At 47.8% G+C, this 27,099-nt stretch overlaps 1 protein-coding gene across 4 annotated transcripts in view; it reads left to right on the top strand.

Moving 5' to 3' along the window:
* The window catches only part of Git2 (GIT ArfGAP 2), a 45,015-nt gene that overhangs the window by 6,481 nt on the left and 11,435 nt on the right, over positions 1-27,099 (top strand). Inside the window, exons 5-14 of one of the 4 annotated variants that reach the window (XM_051176477.1) lie at positions 1,575-1,661; positions 1,793-1,923; positions 4,650-4,744; positions 14,981-15,026; positions 15,847-15,895; positions 18,478-18,550; positions 18,798-18,895; positions 19,758-19,872; positions 22,779-22,921; positions 24,533-24,682. In XM_051176477.1, coding sequence (XP_051032434.1) covers positions 1,575-1,661; positions 1,793-1,923; positions 4,650-4,744; positions 14,981-15,026; positions 15,847-15,895; positions 18,478-18,550; positions 18,798-18,895; positions 19,758-19,872; positions 22,779-22,921; positions 24,533-24,682 — 987 coding nt within the window. Of the gene's footprint in view, positions 1-1,574; positions 1,662-1,792; positions 1,924-4,649; positions 4,745-14,980; positions 15,027-15,843; positions 15,896-18,477; positions 18,551-18,797; positions 18,896-19,757; positions 19,873-22,778; positions 22,922-24,532; positions 24,683-27,099 lie in introns of all 4 variants that reach the window. The other 3 variants (XM_051176476.1, XM_051176480.1, XM_051176478.1) reach the window with 3 other exon arrangements.

The following is a 27,099-nucleotide window of genomic DNA, read 5'->3' as shown; positions in this document are numbered from 1 at the left end:
GTGGTTGGGGGAGAAACCAGTCTCTTCAGTAACTGACAGCTGTCAGTTGCCAATTTCTCTTACCTGGCAGTCGCCTCTCCTCCTGACCAGACCAGCCACAGAGGAAAAACAAGTGTCTCAGAAACAGGGTTTTTCCCTCTTTAAAAAAAAAAAAAAAAATTAATTTGTGCTTTTTCAGTACAGTTTTCACAGGTATGTTTTAGTAAGTTCTCTACTTGGAAATAACAGCCATTTCAGAGGAGTGTTTCCGGAAGGGCCTAGGAAGTGTTCAGGATGTTTGTTTTTGAAAGACTAGGACAGAGGAGGTGCAGGGACAGGAGGGCCTTGAGAAGGGTTAGTGTGATTGGAGCTGTCACACTGGTGAGCCGTTACTCTCTGTGTGGCCTCGGGTGTCTAGGAGAGATGCTATAGAAACACACACCTTAAGTTTCGGAGCGGTGCTTTGTGCAGAGCATGTGCACAGCTCTACTAATTTACATAGACATATATAATTTTTCTGCTAATTAATAGACTTAAATAGTTTCCTTTTTTATCAAATAAAAATATATAGCCAGATGTGGTGGATATATATATAATCCTCAGCTTTTAGGACGCAGAGGCAGGGAGATGGCTGGCCTGATCTATACACTGAGTTCTCCATAGTAAGGGCAGTGAGGGAATAATAATAATAATACAGTTTGGGGCTGGAGTGATGGATCAGTGATTAAGAGCAAATGCACAGTGCTCCTGCAGATGAACCATCTGTAATCCAGCTCCAGGGGACCCTGACGCCCTCTTCTGGCCTCTGTGGGCACCTGCACTCAATGTGCACATTCATACACAAATACATATAATTTAAAAAAAAAAGATTGGCTGCAGTGGGTTTTCCCTGTTCCTGTGGTGCCAGTTACTGCATCTGGGACAGTTCTAGATTAAATTTGAAGGAGAGCAGCTTGCTTGGTGCTTGTTTAAAGCTTTTCTGTGGTAATAAGGGATTTGGTGGAGCACGGGCCTATTTCTCACCAAGAGCAGCCTTGTGAAAGCATTTAGTGGGCTAGATGAACAATGCAGACTGATGGCGGATGGTGTCAGGCAGGTGCACAGTTATGCACAGCAGCTTGAGGTCCTGGAGTCAGCAGTACCCGCGGCAGCGTCTAAGAATGGCTAGTGTAGCCAGGACTGAGTTTTGAAGTGTTTCCAGTGTCATTGAATACTCACAATGACGCCATTGGCAGGTGGCACAGTGGTAGCCAGGTTCCACTGCCCAAAGAGCTTTCTTTTGATAATCACACAGGGAAAGCAGCAGCCTTGGAAGCCACCCCACTCAGTAGCACAGCCCCTTCTGAAGTGCTCCCCACTCGGGCTATGGGTGTGCCTCCTCCGGGCACACCCCATGGCTGTGCAGACTGGCCTTCACAGCTCTGGCTCCTTGCTCCTTGAGGGCGACCCTGTGTGAGACTACCTTCAGCCCTTGTTAGCTCCCCGTGTCCCTGAGCCCGAGAGGCCTGTTCCTAACGGAGAGCCATTGAAGTAGGTCCGTCAGCTGCTTCCGCACTCACTCTAACGCTTTTACAACTTCTCTGTTTTTCTTTCAGCAACTCCATTCGAGTGTGAGAACAGGGAACCTGGAGACCTGTTTGAGACTGCTGTCTCTCGGAGCCCAAGCCAACTTCTTTCATCCTGTATGGAAACATCCATTGACTCAGACATTAGATTGAAGCTGAGTTCTGTTTGAACAGGCTAAGTTTATTTAGTTTGCTTTTTTTTTTTTTTTTTTTTTTTTTTTTTGTCTACCTCTGTTAATAATTCCTAGGAAAAAGGAAGCACTCCGCTCCATGTCGCCTCCAAAGCAGGACAGATTTTACAGGCTGAATTACTGGCAGTGTACGGAGCTGACCCAGGCACGCAAGACTCCAGTGGGAAGACTCCTGTTGATTATGCAAGGTGAGGGGCTGAGGATCGTGGGAGACCTGTGTGCTGAGCATGTTTCCTTGCTAAGTGACTGAATTGTGTGTGACTTGTGTTAAGCCCTTTAGAGATTTGCCTTTTAGAGATTGTTTTGTAAATGAAGACATTTCAACATCAGCTGAGACAGGAAGACCAGGGAATCTAGAATCATAAACTGGTGTGCTTAACTTTCAGTCTTTGTAACAAAGTAATGTTGAAACCATAGTGTACAAATCAAGAATCCAGGATTGGGAGTCTGTGTGGCTTCAGCGTTGGCTCCATGGTTGAGATCATCAGCTGGTCTTGTAGAGCACTGGGGTTCAGGGTTTGGTTCCCAGCCCCACATGGTACCTCATCTGTGACTTCAGTTTTGTGGGTTCCAACACCCTCCCTGACCTCCAAAGGCATCAGGCACACCTGAAATGCATTTACATGCAGCCATAACATTTACACATAAAAACAAATGAATCTTAATTTTAAAAATTAAATAGGAATTAGAGAGGAGACTAGGGACATGGCTCACTGAGTGGCCTGCCTCCCTGTGCACATGAGGAAAAAAATAGGGCTAGACATTTAGCACAGGGCTGGAACATGAGGTCAGTCCCTGGCATTGAGGGGAAATGCAAAACCCACTCTTCAAGTTTTTAATGCATCCTTAAATTGTTCCTTCTGTGGTTTGAAGGAACGAAGGAACTTGACAGAGTCTAGTAAATCTGTGTAAACATTCAGGTCCAGGGGAGGGAAGATGAACATCTTCCTTCTCTTTCCAGATTTGTTAACTGTGAAGCGTCTGTTCTACTTCACAAAGAATTAAACGGGGGAATGACAGAAGTCTGTCCTAGCTTTACTTCTCTGGAAGAGGTGACTGACAAATGCCTGAATCAACTGAGGCGAGATGATATATGAATTGTTGACGAAATGGACAATTAGCCTTGTTTTGTTTTCTGTCTTGAGACAGGGTCTGACTCTGTAACCCAGGTTGGCCTTGAATTCACAGAAATGTTCCTGCCAGTACTGTGATTACAGGTGTGAACTACCATGCACTGCTGATGTGTTGGTCTTAAAAAGCACATATGGCTAGTGTGAAAACCCGAGAGTGGTCCCCAGAAAAGCCGGGTGTGGTATTGACACACCTGTAATCCCAAATTACAGACAGACCTGCACTCACTGCAAGGTGGGAGGCAGAGAGGAGAGTTATAACCCAGCTACCCTGGTGTATGCAGTATGGCAAAACTGTCTCAGTGAGACAGGGGCAAGAACCCACTCCCACACATCCCCCCGAGCCACACACATGCCATCAAATACATAATACAGTTTCAAAAGCATGTGTAAGGGGCTGTGGAGACGGCCCACTGACTAAAGCACTTGCTATGTATGCGTGAGGACCAGAGTTTGGATCCTCAGAGTTCACACAAATGCCTTGTGACCCTGGTGGGTGAGTGTAGTGATCCTGCTGTATTCCAGCGGTAGAAGGCAGACAGGACCCTGTAGCTAGCTAGCTAGCTAGCTGACTAGCAAGACTAGCTGTGTCATCAAGTTCTGAGTTCAGTTAAGACTCTCCCTCAGGGATAAGATGGAGAGCAGTCAAGGAAGACCCCGATATAAACTGTGAACCTCCATATACATGTGCATACACACACACACACACACACACACTGGGGCCCATGTACATGCAAACATGTTTCATGACCACACCACACACAGTGACACATAACAGAAAAACAAGCATATGTAAGTTTCTTTGTTGTGGTCGTTGAGAAGCACATTGGATTTGGACTTGTGAAGGAGGAACTAAAGTATCCTCGAGAGAGCAGAGTTGAGGGTGGCAGGTGGGGCTGGATGGACGGAGTGTGTTTGTCACTGTGGAGATGGGACTGGAGAAGCCGGGAGTGTGGGCGTTGGGAGAGCAAATGTTTGATGACTCTGGGGTTGGATCATGCCGCTTCATTTCAGCCAGCACTGACAGAGAAGCTCCACCAGATGCACTACAGCCCATCTCACCTACTGAGAAAGCAGGGCGCCTGTTAGATTCAGATATGTGTAGTAGGTCAGGAAGTGTGTGTGGCTAGGGCTAGATTTGATCTTGGAAGATAACAGAATCCACAGTTGATACTTTTTTTACTTTGGAATCTCCCGTGTGCTTGGCATGTAATAGTCTCAGTGTTACAGTTTACATATATGCTAAAAGGATTCCAAGCAGCTAAAATATTTTATGAATAAAGAAAGGCAAAATTGTTTTCCTGTTGCAGAAATTGCAGGCACTGAGGTAGAAGAAGCTACAGGGACGAGCTGTGCATCAGGTTAGTCTGTCTGCCTTGAGGTCTCTAAAAGTGACTTCAAGGCTGACAGGGCAGTGGCCACAGGCATCAGGATCCTGTGGAGGAAGGGACATCTTCAGGACAGTGGCCTGGGGCTGTCCCATCCTTCCTGATCAGAGTTCCCAAGGCTGGATGTTTCTGGGAATACTCTGGTTGACTTTGGGAGCCTCTTGTATTTATTAGTTTGGTTTTCTTACCTCACTATCCCTCTCATGAGTCTTCACACATTTGTAGAGGGAAAAGGGTCCCATGGTGGGGGCGTGGCTCCTGAAGGAGTTACTGAAAGTGATGGATGGGTGGTGACAGTCAGTGTGCGGCCTTCCAGGGTGTCTCGGAATAGCCCTGCTCTGCGGACTTGGTGCCAGTGAAGTGAGCTGTGTCGATGGGGCTTTGTTCTCTTGGTAGGCAAGGAGGGCACCATGAGCTGGCGGAGCGCCTCGTGGACATCCAGTACGAGCTCACTGACAGGCTGGCCTTCTACCTCTGCGGCAGGAAACCAGGTGAGGGAGAGGACGGGACCTTGCTGCGCCTCTGATCTGGAAAGACAGGTCAGGACAACATTTTTACGACTACTGCCTTAAAGTGGCCTCAGGAAGACTGCCATGAGGGTTTCTATTTGTGTGTGTGCGTGCGCGCATGCACATGCATGCATATATCTTTGTGTATTCGTAAGTACATAGGTAGAACCTTCCCAGTTTGTATTGTGTTACTTGTATGGATTTATGTTTTCATGGTTGGCCATTTAGCATTGGTTATCATCGGTGTGCTTCTCTGGGGAAGGCTGTCTCCTGCTCTTAGTCTAGTTACCTGTAATTTCTGTGAGGGTTGAGCCTCGTGAACTTCCTCTTCCATAATAGCTTATCTGTTAGTGCGGCCCTTGTTCAGCTCATGTTGAGGCAGCCATGTTGGAGAGACTGGGTGTGGCTTGTGACATTTCTAGGAGACACCGTCTCACACTAACTCCCAGTCCCTCTGGCTCCTCCACTTCTCTCTCTTGCACAGTGGTCCCTGAGCCTCAGGTGATGTGGATGGATCCCTTGGAACTGGGCTCCACTCCTGCATTTTTGATTGGTTGTGCTTTTCTGCAATGGCCTCCATCTCTGAAAGAGAAGTTTCCTGGATGAGGGACGAGGACCACACTTAGCTGTGGAATTTGGTTGCCGCCAAGGTGTGGCCACCACTGCTGCACCCTTGGCGTTGAGCCGGCTGTGCTGGTAGCTGTGGCTCATAGGCGGCTCTCCTCTCCTCCTCTACAAGTCTGCTTAGTGGCCTGATCCTTCCGCCTCTGCCTCTGAGTGGTAGACTGCACATGTCAAAGGACACCGTGCATGACCCAGTCCTTTCTCCCACGTGTGGGTTCTACAGAGAAAGCTCAAGTCACTAGCAGCTTTACTTACAGAAGCATCTTGTCAATCTGAGATTTAGTTTTTAAAACTATCTTTGCTCTAGAGAAACATCTGCTTCAAGAATCCCAGAGCATAATTGAACCAGAGTTGAACATGCACCACATGTGTCGAGCACTGTGGGATGAGCAATAGAGGAGTAAAGCTAGATCCTTCAGTTGCTAGAAGAGTCCAAGGATCCCACAGTTGCTGGCTTTCACATCCTCTTCCTTGGCCATATATCAACTTTATTTTACCTCATTAAATAAAATTAATCCTTTTTTTTTTTTGGTTTTATTTTTGTTTGTTTGTTTTTGTTTTTTTGAGACAGTGTTTCTCTGTGGCTTTGGAGGCTATCCTGGAACTAGCTCTTGTAGGCCAGGCTGGCCTCGAACTCACAGAGATTGGCCTGCCTCTGCCTCCCGAGTGCTGGAACTAAAGGCATGTGTCACCATTGCCCGGCTGAAATTAATCTTTATCCCTCTGATAAGCCTTAAAATCCTTAAGGTGGGACACCAGCTTACAAAGAGTCTGAAAGCAGACCTTGACAGTCGGCCTCACAGTTCCAAAGTATCCGCATCCAGTTTTATAAGTTGCTCGAGTTCTCAAACCAGTTTCTCGGCGTGAACTTGGCCTTTAATTGGCCTTGTTTGTGCCATGAAATAGGAGTTGGCAATCCATAGGCAGAGCCCAGTCCAGCCTGCGCCCATTTTTATCAGATAACATTTTACTGAAAGTTAACCATGCATGTCTGCTGATGCTGTGTGTCGCTGCTGTCTGAGAATAGCAGCTGAGTTGAATAAATTACAGTTGCAGCAGATAAACACAAAGCCTAAAGCATTATCTGTCCAACCATATTCATAAGGCATTTGCTGTCTCTTTTAAAAAAATGTTTGTGGGGGCTACGTACTGTGTGAGTGGGTGAATGTGTGTGTTGTGTGGAACAGAGGACATCTTGCAGGAGTCATTCTGTCCCACCATGTGGTTTCTGGGGATCACACGTAGGTTGTCAGACGCGGCGGTGGCGAGTGCTTTTACCTGCTGAGCAGTCTCTTGGAGCAGCGCCCATGCTAATGTGTACAGTTGTTCCTCATCCTGGTTGTGCAATGGAATTAAGAGCCATTTGGGGGCAAGGTGTCAACAAGCATACTCTGCCCCATCTCTCCTGCTGAGTGGAGCTAAAAGCTTTGGACAGGCTGCTCAGTAGCTCTGTGAAGTAAACGCTAAGCTAAGAGTGACAGGGCCTGAAGTCCCATCAAGCTGGTGGTGTCTTTCTTTTACTTCTAATGGGGCTGCTTGGAGGCCTGTGAGCCTGCTGCTGGTGAACAGGCGCAAGAGGGTCTCTGATGGAAAGGAAGTGAGACTCAAGGCGACAGCAGGGGTTCCCCAGGAGCTCTCTCATCACAGACTATGGACAAGCAGCACAGTGATGCAGTATACAATACAGGGGCCTTCTAAAACAGAAATAACACTTTCCATGGGTTTTGAAGAAGGCCCAGAGTCTCACAATACGATGTTTAGAATATCCTGTATTCTGTCCATATGAAAAGCCAAGAACCCTGCAGGAGGAAGCAGTTAGCAGATGCTAGGCCTGGGGCCAGCTGGTGGCCAGCAGATGAAGGTGGTGCCTGACTGCCTGTGACCCAGGTGATAGAAGGCAGAAAATCAGCTCCCAGGAGTTACCCTGTCGGAAGTGTCAGAGACATTTTAAACCAGCCAGTGAGACCATGGTCTGAAAAGCAGTGAGCTTTCTTAAAGACATGAACATGGAAGAACCGAGAAGGAATATTGGAGTTGAAAATTACAGTCGCTAAAAATTCCAAATTAATAGATTTAATAGCAGGCTGGAAATATTAGAAAAAACAAGTTGAAACTAGATAGCTAGATAGTGATGTAGCTCAGTGGTAGAGAGGTTACCTGCCATGTGGAAGGCTCTGGGCTTAGTCCCCAGCACAAGAGAAGGAATGCCAGCAGCAGCCTGCCCCAGGGACCTGTGGGGAAGGACGGGGTGGGGGTGGGGTACTACATTGATGGAGTGCTTGCTTTGCAAGCATGAAGATCTGTGTGTGGTCCTAGCAGGTGGAAGAAGGTGTGTGGTATGTATGTGCCATGTGTGCATATAAAATTATGGTAAAAGAGTCCTTGAATCTGAAAGAGCAAGGAGGCTTGTATGGAGGGTTTAAAGGAAAGGGGAAGTGGGAATGATGTAATTCATCTAGAAATAAATAATTTCTAGAAGTGGGGCTCATACCTTTACATATCAGCACTTGGAGGCAGAGGCAGGAGGATCTCTGAGTTCAAAGCCAGCCTGGTCTACAGAGAGTTCCGGGACACTCGGGGTAGAGGAGCTGGAAGTTAAGAGCACTGGATACTCTTGCACAGATCTGGATTTGGTTCCCAACACCCGCACGGCCGCTGACAAGCACCTGTAACTCAGTTCTGGGGACCCAAAGCCCTCTTCTGTGCTCTGCAGGCACCAGGCACGCATTGATGCACGTATATCGTGCAGGCAGAACACACGAACATAAAATAAAAAATTTAAAAATAATAGGTTGGAAAAGTGATTAAGGAAGGCACACTTTGTCCACCTGTAGCCTCTATACACAGGCACAGGAAATAGTACCAAAGTCTACGTTTGTGAAAAGGCATAAAGATTTGTGAAGCTCATGCCGGCCAGTGATGGTGCACTCCTTTAATCTCAGCTCTGGGAGGCAGAGGCAGGTGGATCTCTTGAGTTCAAGGCCAGCCTGGTCTACAAAGCAAGTTCCAGGACAGGCTGTCTCAGGGAAAAAAAAAAAATTTAAAAACATCCTGAACAGTATTTCACACATACATACTTTTATCTGAAAGGCCTAGTACCAGAAATGCAACAAGTTGCATATTTTCATTTAAAAATGTTTTGGAGTAGGTCTCTGATGAAGAAACCCGAAGCGCCAACCTTTCTGAGCATCCTGGGGTTGCTGCTTCTGATGCTCCTCAGAAGTCATGGGGGTAAAGGAGAGTAAACGCTATGTTAGACCCTAACCCTGCCTGGAGCCCCGGCGCCAGTAAAGCCTTACTGTTAGCATGAAGACAAATTAAACACATCGCAAGGTGAAGAAAACCGAGAGGACCTTGTTGCTCTAACAGCAGTGCCAGAGGTGGGTCTTCAGGTCAGCGTGGACCTGAGGGCATCTTAGACCATCAGGATAAGAGCTGCATCGAGCAGTGCGTGGTAGGTAGCAAAGGAGCCCGGGCTGCAAATTTGCATGGCAGCTGACAGCAGTGTCTCTACCATGCAGTGTGCTGCAGGATTGAAGAAATACCGCGGCATTCCTACATTCTTCTTGAAGAGGGAAGGTAACAAGCAAAGAGACTGAAAAGCATGGATAGTATAACCCTTACTCAGCCACTACAAGAGAACGACAAAGCGCTGTGATCAAGGAGACGGGCTGCAGAGACGGCTCAGGGGTTGAGAACACTGACTGCTCTTTCAGAGGACCTGGTTCAATTCCCAGCACCTGCTTGGCAGCTTGCAACCATCTGTAACTGCAGTTGCATAGGATCCAGTGCCTTCTGGCCTTTGCAGGCAGTGCACACAAATGGTAGGACAGACATACACGCAAGCAAAACACCCACACATATAAAATAAATCTTATTTTAAAAGATCTTCGAGAGAAATTTTAAAATGTTAAACAGTACTTAAGTAATTGAAAGATCTTTATTGAAAATATTTTAAAAAGAAAATAGGGGAAAAAAACCTGAAACTCAAAAAGAAAATAAGTAATAAATGACATAAATCTGGATACAACCATACTGCTAATGTCCTGAACAGACCATTTAAAACCAGTGGTGTCAGGAAAGGATCACAGAACAAAAGCTGAGCTGTACCCTGTGTATGAAACCAGCGTTGATACTGTGACTTTGTTAGCACCAGAAGGTATAAAACACTTGTCTATGCAGACTTCAAGCTGTGCCAATGTCAGGCTGTCCGCGGCCTTACCACCCTGAATGGGTCAGGGTAGACCTCAGGGCAAAGATACGCATACGAGACAATGACAAAACAGCATTTGCCAAGAAGATGCAAGTCTAACTGCGTAGCCAGCTGCAGCACTGCAAATCAGAGAGCAAGTGTTAACAGCCGAAGGAGAGCTAGCGGAGAGCTAGCACTGAACAACCTGAGTTCAAGCCCCGGGACCCACCTGGTAGAAGGGCAGGGCGAATCCCTGGCAATTGCCCTCTGACTTGCACGTGCACACCCTGGCACCCACATGTACGTATGCAGAGACTGAAGCCGGTGGAGCTGAGAGGGAGGTCAGGACAGTCCTTCCCGCAGAGTCCACATGCTGCTTTTGAAGTTCACCTTTAGCAAGGGAAGCCATGGTCTGGGTGATAAGCCTTAGCTATTCTTAAAAATTTAAACTTCTACAAAGTTTATCCTCTAACAAATGATTGAGCTAGAAGTTTATAAAAATAAAAATACTCAAGAGCTTGGAAGTTGGCAACACAATTAAGTCATCCGTTGGAATCAAAGATAATCTCAAGGGAAATTGGTATGTAATATGATGTATACGGGGTTGGGTAGTTGTTCTAAAACAGTAGCATGCTGTAGCCCAGGCTAACCTCACACTCACCACAGTCCTATCCCAAGTGCTGGGATTACAGGTGTATATTACCATGCCTGGCTCAAAAGTACTTTCAGCTAAATGAAAATAAAAATACAGCATCAAAATTTGTAGGATTAGATGGGCCTGGTGGTACACTCTGTTAATCCATCCCAGCACTTGGGATACCTGTGAATTCAAAGCCAATCTAGTCTGTGTTCCAAGAGTTCTAGGCCATTCTGCCTCAAAAGCAGAAAGGGAGGACTGGTCGGGAGGGGTCTGTTTAATCAGTGCTTACAGGAGGTTTTTTTGCATTAAATACTTGGATTTGTAGAGAAGTTAATTCTCAAGTCAGTCTGCTCACAAAGGAGCTGGGGCGAGGGTTAGCCCAGCTAGCCCAGCATGGGCACAGGTAGTCCATCACGGGACAGTGGGGAGAATTAACATTACCATGTTGGATGCCTCATAGACATCAAGAAAATGGATAGAGGGCTATTCATGCCAGAGGTCAGCGGGTAGAGGGAAGACTTCGAGAAGAAGGATCTTAACACCAGCCAAATAATAGCTAATGAAAAGCAGGGGCCGAGGCTGTGACTCAGTGGTGCTGGCATAGTTCTAGTGTGTCCAAGGCTCTGCATTTGGTCACCAAGCACTAGAAAATAGCAGCAGGAAGAGACTACATCTGTGCACATACAAATGACAGCTTAGATAAAATGTAGTAATCCTTTAAAAGCCACAGTGTACCAAAGTCCATCCCGAGAAAAAGGAGAATATACGTATACAATTTTATATGCATGCTCATATATACACTTACACACATTTCCTCCCCGATCCCTTTTTTGCCAGTATTAAACCCAGGACATCAGGTTTCATGCATGCTGGGAAGACACTCTACTATTTGGCTGAGTTCCCAGCCCTGTAAAACTGTATTTTTCAAGAATTTGAATTTATACTTCAACGTATTCCATTAGAGAAAATCATCAGGTTCAAAAAATGTGAAGGGGGCTGAAGAGAGGGCTCAGCAGTTAAGAGCACCAGCCGTTCTTCTGAGGTCCTGGGTTCTTTGCCAGCACCCACGTGACAGCCCGCAGCCATGTGTGGCTCCATGCTCTTGTGGCCTCCATGGGCACCAGGCACAGAAGTGGTGGATGTGTGCAGGCAAAGACACACCCCCAAAACGAGACTAAATCCCTCAAGGAAATGAGCAAGAAGAGCAGGGAGTTAGCGGGTACCAAACCTAGCAGAAGGAAAGAATGTGGCATGGGAGTGTCCCATGAACAGAAACAAAGGTCCTCAGCAGATTTTAGCACAGTGAATCTAGCAATGTATAAAAAGGAAGAATGCAACATAACCCTGGAAGATAACTTTCTGGAAGATGGTTAACGTGGCTGGATGATGGCTCAGTGGTTAAGAGCCAGCACCTGCTGCTCTTGCAGAGGACCCAGGTTCAGGTCCCAGCACACATGAGTTGGCTCACAACCATCTGTAATTCCGGTTTCACAGCATCTGGGACCATCTTCTGACCATGGGCACACAGGTGCACACGTGATACCCATACTTACTCTCAGACAAAACACATAAAAAAACTTAAAAAAAATCCTATGTCGTTCAAGACAGTAACAAAGTAAAAGGTAGAAATTATACAGTTGTCAGTGGGTACAGAAAGGCATTGGCCATATTCAGCATCCATTCATAATTTGCAAACTAAAAGCAGATGGGGCTTGCTTAACTGGATCCTGCCTGCCCCAGAGAACCAACTGCTCTCTCTGAGACCAGCGTCCGTTCTCAGCACTCCTGCTCAGCAAAATTCCAGAGACCAGAGACTACCTCCCATAGAGATGGAAAGGAGGGGATTAAACGTTCACCACTCAGATGATGTAATAGCTATATGGAAAATCCCTAAAACAAAGTGTAGGGAGATGACAGCATGCCAACCACTCCAAGCCACATTCCCTGTATCATTTAGTGCAAATGCATATGGTTTTGCTGTTTAGGAACACCTGTACTCCGTGTGCAGGAAAATGGACATCTACCAAAAGCTATAAACTAAGGAGGGACCTTAGGGCCCTGGTTAAAGCTCTTAGATTTTGTTTTGTATTGTTAACGTGTGCTTTGTGAAAGCACTCACTCTCATTTGCTCGCTCACTCCGTTTTCTGAGTCTCTCTCTCCTATACTAGGCTGCTATGGGCGTCCTGTAGTCCCTTCTGCTCAGCCCTTCTAGTCTGGGGTCACAGGTGGGCACGTCACATCTGCTTCAAAACCAAAAGCTCCTGCTCTCTCCAGAACATAGGCCAGACATTGGGAGGAAGTGTTCGGGAATCACTGTTTCCTTCCTTCCTTCCTTCCTTCCTTCCTTCCTTCCTTCCTTTCTCTTTTTTTATTTATTTATTTATTTATTTATTTATTTATTTATTTATTTTTGTTTTTCAAGACAGTTTGTGTGCCCTAGCCATTCTGGAACTTGACTGGCCTCAGATTCAAGGATTCACCTGCCTCTGCCTCCCGAGTGTCAGGGTTAAAGGCGTGCGCCTGGGACGTTTAAACACTAAAGCTCAGCTGTGGCAGCGCCTGGGAGGATGGTTCTTTCCTTTTTCCTCTCCTCTTCTACAGTACATTGAAGCACCTCTCTTGGGCTGCCAGCCAGCTCCCAAATCATAATTCTGAGACTTACTATTAGTTATGAATGCCTGGCTTTATCCTATGCTTGTCCCATTAGAGCGTATAACCTGAATTAACCTGTTTCTCTTCGTCTACGCTTTGCTTTGGGACTTTGTACCTTTCATTCTGTGTGCCCTACTCTGTGGCTGGCTGGGTGCTGCCTGGCTGGCCCCAGGCCTCTCCCTCTCTTTTTCTTTCATTGACTGAGTCTCTCAAGCCTCGGTCCCTCCTCCTCCTCATTCTCTCTGCCCACCAGCCCCACCTATCCCTCTATTGCTGTTCAGCTTTTTTTAGATCAACCAGGTGCCTTTAGGCAGGCAAAGCAACACACCTTTACATAGTTCAACAAATGCACCATAAACAAATGCCGCACATCTTTACATAAAGTTATACTCTTATTTCACAACACATCCTGCCTGAAGTTTCTCCTGTCCTTTCTTCCCAGCTCCCCACAACTTTCTGTGTCCCCCAGATCCTCTCCTCCTCTGTTTCCCTTCAGAAAGGAGCATGTCTCCCAGGGATTCTAGTCAGCATGGGATGCAATAAGACTAGGCACAAACCCTCGTATCTGAGCCAGGTGAGGCAATCCAATGGGAGGGAAAGTTTTAAGAGCAGGCAGAAGAGTCTGAGACACCCCCACCGATAGGAGTCCCACAACAACACCAAGCTAGCAACCATGACATACCTGCAGAGGACTTAACACAGGTCAGTACAGGCTCCGTGGCTGTCACTTTGGTCTCTGTGATCCCTATGAGCCCTGCTTAGTTGATTCTGTGCGCTGTGTTCCCCTGGTGTCCTCAACCTCTCTGGCTCCTACAACCCTTCCTCCTTGCACAGGGCCTGGTTTCTATTCCCGGCACTCACATGTTGGCTCACAACTGCCTACAACTCCAGTTCCAAGAGATCTGTTGACCTCTGTGGGCACAAGGCACACTTGTGGTATGCATGGGAAACATGAATACACATAAAAATAAATTTTTTTTAAAAAAAATTTAAAGAAAAAGAAATCAGACAGGATCTCAATGACTTAGGCTATTTGTTCAAAGATCGTCTTGAACTCTGATCATTCTCCTAAGGGCTGGGATTACAGACATGCAATAACATGCCCATGTATGTGTGTGAGACTGTGTACAGGTTTGTGTGGGTGTGTGTGTATGTGTACACTTGGGCCAATGTTCTGAAATCAATTGTCAGGCTTTTGCAGCTAAAGGTTTTACCTGCTGAGCCATCTCTCTGGGCCCTGGAGTCCAAGACCATCACATAAAGATGAAAAAGAGGAAAACAAAACCTGAAGGTAGTGTATAAATGGCACACGACAAAAACAAAGCCATAACAAAAAACAAGCACATGGAGTGTGGCATTATCAGCTATTGAAGAAATGCAGATTAGGAAATTAGAACCGCAGTGTGATGGGTGCTGCCCCGGAAGTAGTAGTGCAGGTTAGGGAAGACGCGGCTGCTGTGCAGACAGCTGACAAGGGGCTTGCTGTCAGTGTTTGTCTTTAGGACACCAGGTTTGCTGTGTAGCTCCGGTGGTCCTCAGACTCACAGACCCTCTGCCTTACCTCCCTTGTGCTGTGATTGCCGGCGTGAGACACACACTTACCCCATGCTCCCACTTCCAGGCATCCCCTAAGAGGGTACACTGAGTGTACACAAAACCACATAGGTGCTTGTAGTGGTTTGTTCATTGGAATGTAAGTCGTTGTAGAATCTAGGTTAGGGCACAGTCGCTCAGCAGATGGCAGGGTGGAGCTGCTCTGCATCTCTACATGCAAAGCACACCTGCGCTAGCCCTGGCCATTCTCCAGACTGCTCATTGATCCTCTTCCAGGCTTGCTGCAGCCCCGCCATCTGCCTGCTCTCAGCTGACCTGGCTCTTTCAGCTTTCTGTCTGTCTGTTGTTCTGGGGGGCGAGCATGGGTTTTCTGCCGAATGACATCTGGAACCAGGGAGGTCTGAGGGAGCTTGTAGCCACTCAGAACTTCTTTTATTCCCCATGTGACACATGATTATGGAAGGTGACTAATTGGAAAACTGAAACTGAAAATATGAAATGGTGGCACTCCATATATGTCAGTGTTGATACGAACAAAACCGGTTTCTGTTTCAGATCACAAAAATGGACAGCACTTTATCATCCCTCAAATGGCAGACAGGTAAGAACCAGTCCAGTTTATCTGCCCAGTTTTGCAGTATGTAAGTGTATTATATCTTGTGTTTAACAGAGCCCATACATTTTTCTCTTTTATGGCTATACACTTTGGAAATAAGACGGCTGTAAGTAAACCACCGTGTGAAACTTAACTTGGAAAGAGCACAGACCACAGAGCACTAATGAGTTGGAGCCACTGATGCGGCCTCTGTTTTGGCCAGTTGGCCTGGCATTTTGTGTTGAAAGGTCATGGTCACAGGTGTTTCTGTGTCACAAGGGACTATATTCTTGGCCTACAACAGGGGTTGGCAAATGGTTTTTTTAAGGGCTAGGAAATACGTTAAGCTCTGTGAGCCTGCCACAGTTGTCAGCTTGCTCTCTAGAGTCAGAGGACTCTTAAGATAACGGGCAGGGTACTGAAACTGGAATTTCTCTACCCAAAATTGCCCCGGCCTGCTGCCCTGGCCTGGAAAGTGAGGCAGCTTCACCGCCACAGCCTCAGCCCTGCATCCTGAAGCCCTGGGCCAGTGCTGCCAGAGTGCACGGGATGCCACTCAGCAGCTCACACATTAGCCAGACACTTTACCCCGAGCCACACCCCAAGGCCTAGAGAGAGAGTGAACCGTAGACTTGCCACCCCGTAACGCATTACCTGACTGCTGGGTTCCTAGGAGTCGCTGGCCCAATTGTTTCAGTCTCTTCAGGGACTCTCTGGCTGCAGCGGGTCGTGAACCTTGATACTTTCGCCCCTTGGGCGTCTTGGTCTTATAGAGCGCTCACAGCTTCTGTTTACTTGCTTAATGGTTTGTGCATTTCCTCAGCAGCCTGGATGTGTCTGAGTTGGCAAAAGCTGCCAAGAAGAAGCTTCAGTCTGTGAGTATCTCTTCCTGGTGAGCCCCAGCATGGGAACTTGGTAGTCCCTGTGGTTGGTCTGAGTTACCTATTGCATCAGATGACTGTTGAATTAAAGTAGGCTGTCAGAGCGACATGTAGCAGTGAAGACCAAAAGCGCTTGAGCATATCCAATGATCTGACTACTTCAAACAATCTGTGCTCTTCTCTGTCACGTTAAAAATGCAGCCCCTGCCTGTGTTAGTCGGTACTGTTTCTTGCCAGAATTCTGGGTTTTTCTGGAGTGAGTGGTGTCCTTCCGTAGTATTCATTTCTTAGGTCAGTCAGACAGGACAGTGAGGAGTAGCAATGGCTGATGCTGCCAGGGCAGTGAGTCAGGTGCATTCACTCACTGGAGTGACTCTTCCTGCCCACTGTATGCCGTTCCTCGGAGCTTTCTAAATTTACACTTCTGAAAGCTGGGGGTCTGGACCTTTGTGTGTCCACGCAGGCCTGTCGGTTACATCAATCTTTGTGTTTGGAGATGCCCTCAGTGATTCCCCATGTCCGTCCTTCCCATGAAGACTCACCAGGTGCTTATCGGTCCTTTGAGAGATCCCACGCCTGCCTCTTCTCGATGTTCCTTGGCTTAGAGCCAAGATCCCTTGCTTCTTTTTGCCACCTTTACGGGCCCGTTAGTCCAGTGTTACTTCCCATCTGGTTAGGTGTACAGCGAAGGGGGGGGGGGAAGCTCTGTGCATTAGCGCTCTGCAGACAGCAGTCCCTGCTTCGAGCCCCAGGACCCTTGCTGCGTGTCCGCCGGGCCTAGTTCCGGTTCCTCCTCCCGCTTGCAGAGCCGAGCACCTCTGTGGGTGGGTGAAGCCCCTCCTCCCCCTTTCCACGAGAGACCCTTTTAGAGCCTCATGCGGTACCACTGAGCATCGCCTAAAGTAAATTTATCCTTACTAGGACTTAACTGTATTGTGAAATAAATGTGTTTTATGCAATTGTTTGGTGTCTCTGTGCTCTGTATCTGCAGTTTGTGTGTATGTGTTTTAATGCCTTTCTTAAATTAAGGAGGACATATAGTAAGGTAAATGAGATGTCAGGCTTTCAGGTAGCACGGGGGCAGGGGGATGCTTTCCTTTAGTACTGGTCGTCTGTGAGCGAACTTGTTATAGACAGACAGACAGACTCCTGACTGTCAGCTGGGCTGGATGCCACAGGGAACCTGAACTTGTCTATGATATCTGGCCTGGGATGGCATTAAATACATACCTTAGACAGAGTTTAATATGCTCTCAAGGCCTTGGGCTGTGTGTCACGCTCAACAGCCAGGCTCGCCCTCAGCTCTACAAGGGCATCCCGGGGTCTGCTTCTCAGAGGCGGCTGCTCTTCCCACTACCTTCTTCCTCCATGCGCCCTTCTGTTCCCGTCTTCATTACCCGTTTCATATGCTCACTCACTTTCCTTCCTAGAGAGAAACTGAGGGAAACACCACCAAAAACAATGTATTCTTGAATTATTAAATGTTAACATTTTGAAGTCTTAAGGCCAGTAATGCCTGTTCCTTAATTTTCTTGTCTGTAAAATGGCACAATAGTAGATTCTATCTTCGCTGATGGTATTAAACAGGGTGCTGTTAGTACCGTGTCTTATGATGCAGGCCCCCAGCATGTTACCACTAGTGATAACAAAATAAGCTTGCGCTCTAGTCCTTGGGGTGATTTTCAAGCATGTTTGAGCTCCCAAACTTCCTCATATTCCCTGGCAAGATTCTTGCAGGGTTTATTGTGAGCAGTTAGCCTGACGTGAGAACACTAGAAAACTAAAGGAGATGGCTCAGCATTTGGGGTTTTTATCTCCTATTTGTGCCTGTTTCTGTTTTTTTCCTTTTGGAAACTGTATGCCAGAAATTCATACTCTGCTATTATTGTTATTGTTGTTGTTATTATTGCCACCAGCAGAGCATCACAGGCCTTTCCTCTGAGCTCTGTAGCCAGTGTTAAATAAAGACCTCCAGGTCCATCTAAGTGGCTGTCCTCCGAATGCTAGCTGTTAGTGGTGTCAGGAGCAGAGTGCAGTGTGACAAGCTCCGCATCTGCCTTCAGAGCAGTCAGCAAAGAGTGTCAGGGTGGGTAGAAGAGCCTGGCTCTTGCTCTTGTCCCAGCGGGGAAGACCCTGCTAGTCCTCCTGCCCCTGGCTCTGTGATTGTGTGGTGAGCCACAGTCTGCTTTGCTCGACGGGAAGCGAGGGACGCAGCATGCTCACCCACTCCCACTCCCAGCAGTGTGGCTGTCGGGCCAGGGCCGCGCCCTGCCCTGCCCTGCCCTGCCCTGCCCTCGGCTGCCATCCCCACCCCAAGCTTTCTAGTCTTCACCCTGCCAGGGTGTAGGCTCCCCTGCTTTGGGGGAGCAGACAAAGGCTCTCGGGTCTGCAGAGACTAGGGTGCTGGCTGCACAGCGGGAGCAGGGCGGGAACTGTCTGTCATAGAGTCGGTCTATGGGACAGCAGGCGTCCACCAGGCACTGGCTTGAGGAAGGCGTTGGAGATAAGGGTGACTCCGTCACAGCCACCCTCCTGGTTAACTGTTGTCCCTTGTGTCCTGGTATTTCTGCTTTCAGCTGAGTAATCACTTGTTTGAAGAGCTTGCCATGGATGTTTACGATGAAGTTGACAGGCGAGAGACTGATGCAGGTGACTTTAACGTGCAGCCCCGCTCGGCTCTGTTCCCAGTGGGAGGTGGCAGGCTGCCAGCCTGTGTTTCACTTGCCCAGTTGCTACTGCCCTCATAACCCGTGTGCTGACATGTGCTTTTGTGTGTGCTGGCTTCGGAGCGTGCTTCCCCGAGTCTCCCCGGTAGTGTGTGAGCCGTGCCTCCCAGCAGAGCTCTGGCACCGCAGGTGTGATGAGGTTCTGTCTCTGGCTCTTTTCCTCCGGCTAGTCTGGCTTGCCACGCAAAACCACAGCACCCTGGTAACTGAGACAACCGTCGTCCCCTTTCTTCCGGTCAACCCTGAGTACTCCTCAACACGAAACCAGGCAAGTGAATCAGGGTGAAAAGTTAGTGGGAAATGACTGGGGCCATGGTTTTTAATGTCCCGTATACACGCAAACACACAACTTGATGTGAACAGGAAAAATACAAAGTTACAAATATGAAAGGAAATGGTGAAGATAGTAAAGGGCACTCTAGGCTGGTGGTGGAGCAGGGTGGGCTCTCCCGCGGTGACGAGAGCGTGGACTGCTGCATGGGACACACAAGCAGCGTGTTGGCTCAGGAAGCTGGGACGAGAGGACGTCAAGCTTGAAGCCAGCCCGGGCTACATAGCAGGACTGACAGATTGGGGGAGGGAAGTGGGGAGAGGAAGGGAGGGAGATTGTTTATTGATCAGAGGCCTCAGATTTAGGTAAACCCTCGTACAAAGGTGTTGCCTGTAACAACAGAACATTAGAGCCTCGTTGTTTGACAGAGGAGTAAGAAAATGAGGAAGGGTTTTGTCTGAAGGGACGGAGCCTGTACCCAGAATATAACCTCATCTTTAAATTTGGAAATTTGCCTCCAGATTCACTTTTCACTCAACTTGGAATTAAATCATTGATAATAGAACTGCCTCTGCCTCCCAAGTGCTGGGACTAATGGCGTGGGCCACTGCCCGGCTAGAACTGTTTTTATATTCTGGTAGTGCTGTGTCACATGTTCAGCATGAACATCCTGCCAGAAACGTTTTAGTTGAATTCGTAACAGCAAATATTGGTGTCAATGGAGAAGGGTGGCGATGGAGTTTATGTGTTTGAGTGGGGAGACCTTTGCACGCGTGTGGCAGTCTTGGACATCTGCTGTCACCACTCATGCTTATATTTTTACATTGGAGACTATTTACCATTATTTTCTCCCCTTTAGGGCAGACAGAAATTAGCTCGGTTTAATGCCCATGAGTTTGCCACGCTGGTCATCGACATCCTCAGTGATGCCAAGAGGAGACAGCAGCAGGGCAGTCCTCTGTCCCGATCACAAGGCAAGTTCCCTGCTCTGACAGAGGGTGTGCCTGGGCCTCCTAAGACAGTGTTCAATCCAGAGCAGTCACAAGCATAGCCTCGACATCCTGGGTGTGTCACTGCTAATATATTATGACAGAAAGGGACCTGTTTGAGCCATGGTGAATAAAGAGCACTTCGAAGTTAACAAGTATTATTCAGATTTATCTTGTATGAGATTTTTTTTTCCCCTGATCACTTATTTCTCCATAAAAGTGGCACTTTGAAATTAACCCAAAAGCTAACTTAAATTCTACCAAGGACATAATGAGAAAGTGAGCATTCTTGATTAGAGCTCTGTTTCCCTGCTCTCGCTTACTTTCAGAGCGCTCTGCCTCTAAGTAACTGGAATTTGCTGCTGTAAACTTTAAGTGTCTGCAGCAAGACGCGTTGTGAGCAGAAGTGTAAAACGCACAGAGCATTCATTTCAGAATGGCTCTTAGCGGGCCATCCTGCAGCCATAGGAACTGCCCCCTCCAAAGTCAGCCCAAAACTCTGCTCTCAATTTTTCTATGTACAGAAATGACACCTTTATTTTGAGGTTCTTAGACAAGATAGTTTGCCATAAAAATTAAGATTCCAGTCAGTATCGCATTCCCCAGAGGCAGACAGTGAACTGACAATAATTTGTTTTCTCTTGTTTGTTGAAGAATTTGGTTTGCTAACTCAACCAAGAGTGAAGACTGGGAAGATGCATTAGATTGATGAAGGCGCAGTCTAGAGAGTCTACATAAGTTTGAAACCTCAAAATAAGCCTACTCTAAAGAGAAATGTTCCAGTGTTCATTTGTGTCTTGTATAATATCAAAGACATTATAAACAGCTAAATAGTAATTCTAGAGAAAGTCACATGAGTAGTTCACACTAACATCTCCCAGAAACAGTGATGTGACGTAAAATAATACATTTTTAAAAGTTTGGTGCGGTCTCCATTTTGTTAGGGAAGTGTGTTTGCATAGCTGACTGCCCAGGAGATTACGTGCACATGTAATTGCTCCTCAGCAGCAGATTCAATATCCAAAGAGCTGGTGCTGGTGATACACGCTTGTAGTCCCGGCATTCAGGAGGTAGAGGCAGGTGGATCTTTGTGAGTTCGAGGCCAGCCTGCTCTACAGAGTGAGTTCCAGGACAGCCTCCAAAGCTACACAGAGAAACCCTGTTCGAAAAAACCAAAACATAAAATATTTTCCCAAAGTCCATCAGTGGCTGAATTTGAGTCTTGCAACTCCCAGCTTCTGTATTTCAGTTCTCATACTGTGTAAGTGCTTTTCATAGACTTCTTAGTGCCATGTCTGTCTGCGTGCTCATGCTTTAAAACAAAAGTCTCCAAGCATAGTAGGGAAGGCGCTGAGCAATGCCCTGCGTGCTAGAAAGCAGGGAAGAGGCGTAGGAGAAGGCGTGTGTTAGGTTGTTTGTCTGTCTTACTGACATGATTTCCAGCATGACTGTTGGCTTCAGACTGTGGTCATGAGTCCACGATGTGTCACGTAGGGGCCCTTAAGACAGAAGCGTGTGAAACAAGGCTGTGTGTTGGCTCATGAAAATGCCGTGACCAGTGACTACAGCCCTCTGTCTCCTCTAAGAACCTCGGTGACAAGTTTTTAGAGTATATTCACTGAGAGAAACAAGACTGTTTGTGTGCATGCATGCATACATAGATGACCAGAGAGAAATGGGTCATCGTATGGCAGACTGCAGTGATCACCGCCGTCTCCTTCCCCTGTAGTTAGCTGGCTTTTAAAGATTCATCTTAAAATTAAAATAGCACCTCTACCTCTTAAGAAGCCAGAACTCACTTCCAGGTAAAGCTGCCTGTAAAACAGCCTTAGAAACTAAAGCATAACTTGAGTTGCCCAAAATAAACCACAAACTTGGGTGGTTTGTAAGCTTTTATTCTAATCAGAGCCTGTAAGTCATTGCTCATCCCTGGAGCAGACATGACTGATAATGTACACGTGTGCCCATTCTCCGCTTGTCTGACTTGTAACCAGGATTCAGATGAATGCCACATAATGCCACTGTCCGTATTCTTTGAGCACCTGGTTTCTGGCTGTGTGCTTTCTAGGTGTTGTTTGTTTTTGAGTCAGGGTCTCGCTATGTAGCCTTGGCTACCCTGGAATTCTCCATATAGATGAGAAATCAGCTGCCTGCAATTAGAGACAAGCGCCACCACACCTGACTGCTTCCTGTTTAACTTGACATTCCCCTGCATGAATGTCACAAGTATCCCGTGGCATCACTCCACCTTGTGTTTCTAGCTGTGAATCTGTGCTCCATGTGTGCAAGCCATAGCAGGTGGATCGGGGACTCTCTCATACATTATATCCCCATCACAGTTGCCCCCTCCCTCCCCCTCCCTTTCTCCCCTTCCATCAGCTTGTCCCTACCTTTCCCCTTTCCTCCAGACCCACCCCTACTCTGCCCCCCCCCCCCCCCCCCCGCCCAGAAAAGAGCTAGCTCCCAGGGGCATCAACCAAACATGGCTTAACAAGCCACAGTAAGACCAGGTACCTACCATCTCATCAGGGCTGGACATGGCAGACCAGTAAGAGGAAAAGGGTCCCGCACAAGCAGGCAAAAGAGTCAGAGACGGCCCCTGCTCCCACTATTACAAGTCTACAAGAACACCAAGCTACTTAGCCATAGCATTTATGCAAGGGAACTCGGTGAGACTTTCCAGGCTCAGATCAGGGACTTGCTTCTCTGCGTAGCTGTCTCTTGGGCTGCTTGCTCTGTTAGCCCTCTGTGGATGAGACTATAATGTTACTATTTCTGTCATTTTCTTTCGGTCCTTTAAATGGGTAAACAAGAAAGTCATCCTAGTAGTTTATTTTAGAAGGAAAAAATATATTTTAAGTCTTAAATAGTTTTCCCTCTTCTGTGAACAGATAATGTTGAACTCATACTGAGAACGGTCAGTAACCAGCATAGCACTGAGAGCCAGGACAACGACCAGCCCGACTATGACAGTGTGGCCTCAGATGAAGACACAGACGTGGAAAGCAGAGCAAGCAAGGCACACCGGCAGAAGGTGAGGGGGCGCACACACTGGACAGACTGTGTCTTAAAACTTGCTCTCCCACAGGGGCTGTTGCTGCTAAGCGTGAACAAGGCCCCGAGTTCAATTCCCAGCACCACCAGGAAATGCACGCACACGTGTGCACACACACACACACCCACAAATAAATAAAGCTTGCCTGAAGAATTGGCAAGGGTTAGCCCTTCAGAGGTGCTGTGGATGAAATTGGGTTCCCTGCTATCTCAGGCCACTGACAAAAAAGTAAATGCTCTTAAAACAAGGCCTTTTGTCCCCGAGCAAATAAAGAGAGTGGGCCCTGTTGATGGCGTGACTGTTTGTACAGCATGGCACTTGTGCGCTCAAGTTTTTATTGAGCGGCTTGTCTGCATGCTCTCTTCCCAGTAAGTCTCATCTCCTTTCCCCAGATGTCACCCGTGGGGGTGGTGACAGTAAGACCTACACCATACAGGGGGCGCACGTCATAACGTACAAATAAGCTGGGCGTGGGAAGAGAGCACATCCAGGGTGGAGGGTCTTGGCAGTTTCAGGATCTGAGACAGGAAGAAGATGGAGCAGGAAAGTCTAGGCAGAGAGGAGGCGCAGCCTAAAAGTCAGACACAGCACAGATGTTCATGACACCGCACTGGAGGACGGAGGCCTAGAGGGCAGTGCAGAGCCCGGGAGGTTTAAGCCAGAAAGCTGCTGAATATAGCCTGAGGGCTGGCCACCGCTGCCTCGGGGCTTGGGCCGGAGGGGCCCAGTAGGAGAGACTGAGGCTCTGCACTGTGGACATGAGAGAAGACCAAGGGGTGTGGAAGGCCCTGCCCCACTGCAGGCGGAAGCCCCAGGACTGACCCACAGACACTAGGGTAATAAACAAGGAGATAGGCCGGGGAGCTGGAGGCTTAAGGCGGGGAGATGGGCTTAGAGACTCGTCCAGCATTTGCTACCTCACATTGGCAGGAGGGACGGCCCAGGAGCCAGTCCACTCAGTGAAAGCCAGGTCACTACCAGACCCTCGGGGCTAGACTCTTGATTGGCTGGGCCCCCCACCTTGCCCTCCGAGCATCTGCCCTGCCAGCTGGGCTCCTTGCCGGCTGGAAGCATCTCCCCTCCATTTGTGCTGGCCGGTACACTCAGCCCCTCAGATCCTGCTGACAGCTCACCCGGCTCCTCAGCATGGCAGTCCAGCTTGTGCCCTGCCCGCGCCACTGCTTCTGTTTCCGTAGCTCTGGTCCCCTCCAGTCCCACTGGGCGTCACCTGTCAGTTGTCTGCCTCTCACGCTGCTGAGACACCAACACCATGGAAGCAGCAGCCTTGGTTTGCTTTCTCTTCTGAAATTGCTTGGTGCTCAGTAAATGGTGTGGAATGAATGAATTCTTGAAGGGAAATGTATGCAGGTCAGGACAGACGGTAGCCAGTCAGGGTCTGTGTAGGTTTGCAGCTCCCTGCATGACTGGGGAACTCTGACTTTACAATTTCTAAAGTACTACAGTGGCCCTGCTTCTCATTTGGTTTAATCTTGCAATTCTGCGGGCGTGTCCAGAGATTGAAACTCTTTAGCTGTTAGTCTTTAACATTGTCATCTCAGATTGTGAACGTTTTCCCTAATTTATTTTTAGAGCCTAGATTCAGATTTGTCAGACGGACCAGTCACTGTGCAGGAGTTTATGGAGGTCAAAAGTGCCCTAGTGGCTTCTGAGGCCACGATACAGCAGCTAACGAAGGTGAATGACAACTTGAGTGGCGAGCTGAGAATTATGCAGAAAAAGGTAACTGTCAATCACTGCCAGCATGGTTGACTCCCTGAACCCAGAGCAGAAGGGCGAGGGAAGAAATCCACTTACTGTGACAGAACAGAAGTTCCAGGCCAAGCTATCTTTTTGAAAGCCGGATGTGTGTGGATGTTTGAAATGAAATACTTCTGTTTAGACTAGGGACTGTAGCTCAGTGGTAGAGCATCTGCCTAGCATGCGTAAGGCCCTGGGGTCTGTTTCCCTGTTTGGCTGCGGATGTAGCTCAGTGTGCGCTTCTAAATGCATTGTTGCCATCTACAAATGCATTCAGAGTAAACCCTTCAAAGACCTAACAAACAGCCTGTGTTTGTGTGAGGCAGCAGAGCTTTGCCCTTCCCTGGCCTTCCTGGGGGTCTGCAAGCTACTTCTAGGATTGATTCCCCCCACCCCGCCATTGCCGATGGTAAAGATTCATCAGTCACACCACGCAGGCAAAGATAGCAAAACCACAAAGATAGCCCCAGGACATACTGCTTCCTCTGTGGGCACTGGCTGCCTGCTGCCCTGCAACCCTCTCGAGCATCTCAGCCTGCTCGCTCAGACTCACCGCTTCAAGCAAGGCTTGACACACGGCAGACTCCACACATTCCGCCTGTGCTAGCAAGGATGACAGCTCATGTGTTCAGCACATTCCTAGCCAGTCCCCTGGAGCAGTGGGTCACAGCCCCCAAAAGACTATTGGAAAACACAGATACTTAATGTTACTGCTCATAACAGTAGCAGAAGTACAGCTATGAAGTAGCAACAAAATTAATTTTGTGACTGGGGGTCACCACACCATGAGGAGCTGTGTTAAAAGGTCGAGGAGGGTTGAGAGCCACTGCTCTGGAGACTGTCTTCGAGGAATGCACTTTTTCAGATTAAAAACCATAAGAACTGGTCCCAAGGTGCACCTCCCAAAGGAAAGCCAGAGACTCAAGCTCATGCTTGCTGGGGATTACGGTTGTGGAACCTTTGAAATGGGTGGCTCCAATACCTGAGCTACTGAGGACGAGAATGCTCAGCCCCGCCCAATGCATCTAGGCTATTCACAGCTGAGACCGACAGGCCAAGAGCCCTTTGCTGTAACGTGCAGGGCTTGCTTTTCCGCCACCTTTTCTGAAGACATAAAGATGTAATCTAATGAAGTTGTCACACAAATCATTTTTGTGGAGTGATTTTTTTTTTTTTTCCTTTCTGAAACTTGCCTTTGTATATCACTCTGCCAGACATCACCTTTTTCCTATAGCTCTCCCGTTAATGTCCGTAGAGTTCATCAGACGGAGCTGGGAGATGGCTCAGTGGGTAAATCATTTGCCAGGCCAGGTGAGATCTGATGTTCAGGCCCCAGAGCCCTATAAAAAGGCAAGCTGGGCACAGTGGTACACCTGCAGTGGCTGAGAGCACCACAAGCAGGCATGGGGTCCCCAGAGCAAGCTGCTAGCCAGACGGACGGACAATGAGAGACCTTGTCTCTGTGGTTGAGGGAGGTTCCCACGAGTGCAGACAGTTAACAAGGAAAACTGATTGGCCAGCGAGAATGCCCAGCAGGTGAAGGGACTTGCTGCAGAAGCCTGCCAGCCAGCTGCAAGTCCCAGTACCACATAAAGTCGGAAAGGATGCCACAGAAGTGTCCTCTGACCACCACAACTCACATGTCACACACATGCGCACACCGTAGCTTTTTTCTTTTCTAGAGTAATGCGTATCTCCAAAAGCAGATGTCTTGAGTTTCTTTAGGAAAAGTAAAACAAGGACTGGGGTGTTGGCTTATCGGATAAAGTGCTTGCCACCAAGCGTTCAGTCCCCAAACACAGAGTGGAGGGACAAACCCAACTCCCAAACTCCACACAGGCACACACATACGAAGAAATCAATAGAAATTTAACAGGAAATGCTGAGCAGGGTCATTGTTCGTTCATTATCTCTTCAACCTTACAAATGCTTTTGGTTTCTTTTCTAAAACTGTTTCATTACCTCTAAGTTTTTATTTGCTGCCATACTTTTCTCAAACAGAGTGTAGCCTAGCCTGGTTCTTTTGTTTTGTTTTGTTTGTCGGGACAGAGTTTTACTATGTTATACAGCTGTGGCTGTCCTGGATCTCACTCTGTAAACCAGGCTGGCCTCAAACTCACAGAGATCCTCCTGCCTCTGCCTCCAAAGTGCTGGGATTAAAGATATGTAGCACCATGGCCTGGCTGCCTGGTTCTTAAAAAGTTTATCTAAGGACATCTTCTTCTCTGTAAATACAAAGTAATTACTTTTTTTTTTTTTTTAACTTGACACAACCTTGCAATCCCAGCCACTTCCAAGGCAGAGGTAGAAAAATAAATCCAAAACCTTCTTGGGCTAAGAATAGTTGAAGGCCAGCCTGAGTAACCTGGGCTCTGTCTCCCTGTCCATGTCCCAGGGTC

Source organism: Phodopus roborovskii, unplaced genomic scaffold (genome assembly GCF_943737965.1).
Source record: "Phodopus roborovskii unplaced genomic scaffold, PHOROB, whole genome shotgun sequence".
Lineage (NCBI taxonomy): Eukaryota > Metazoa > Chordata > Mammalia > Rodentia > Cricetidae > Phodopus > Phodopus roborovskii.
Note: the sequence above shows the minus strand (reverse complement) of the source record. Positions and strands in the feature narration are given on the sequence as shown.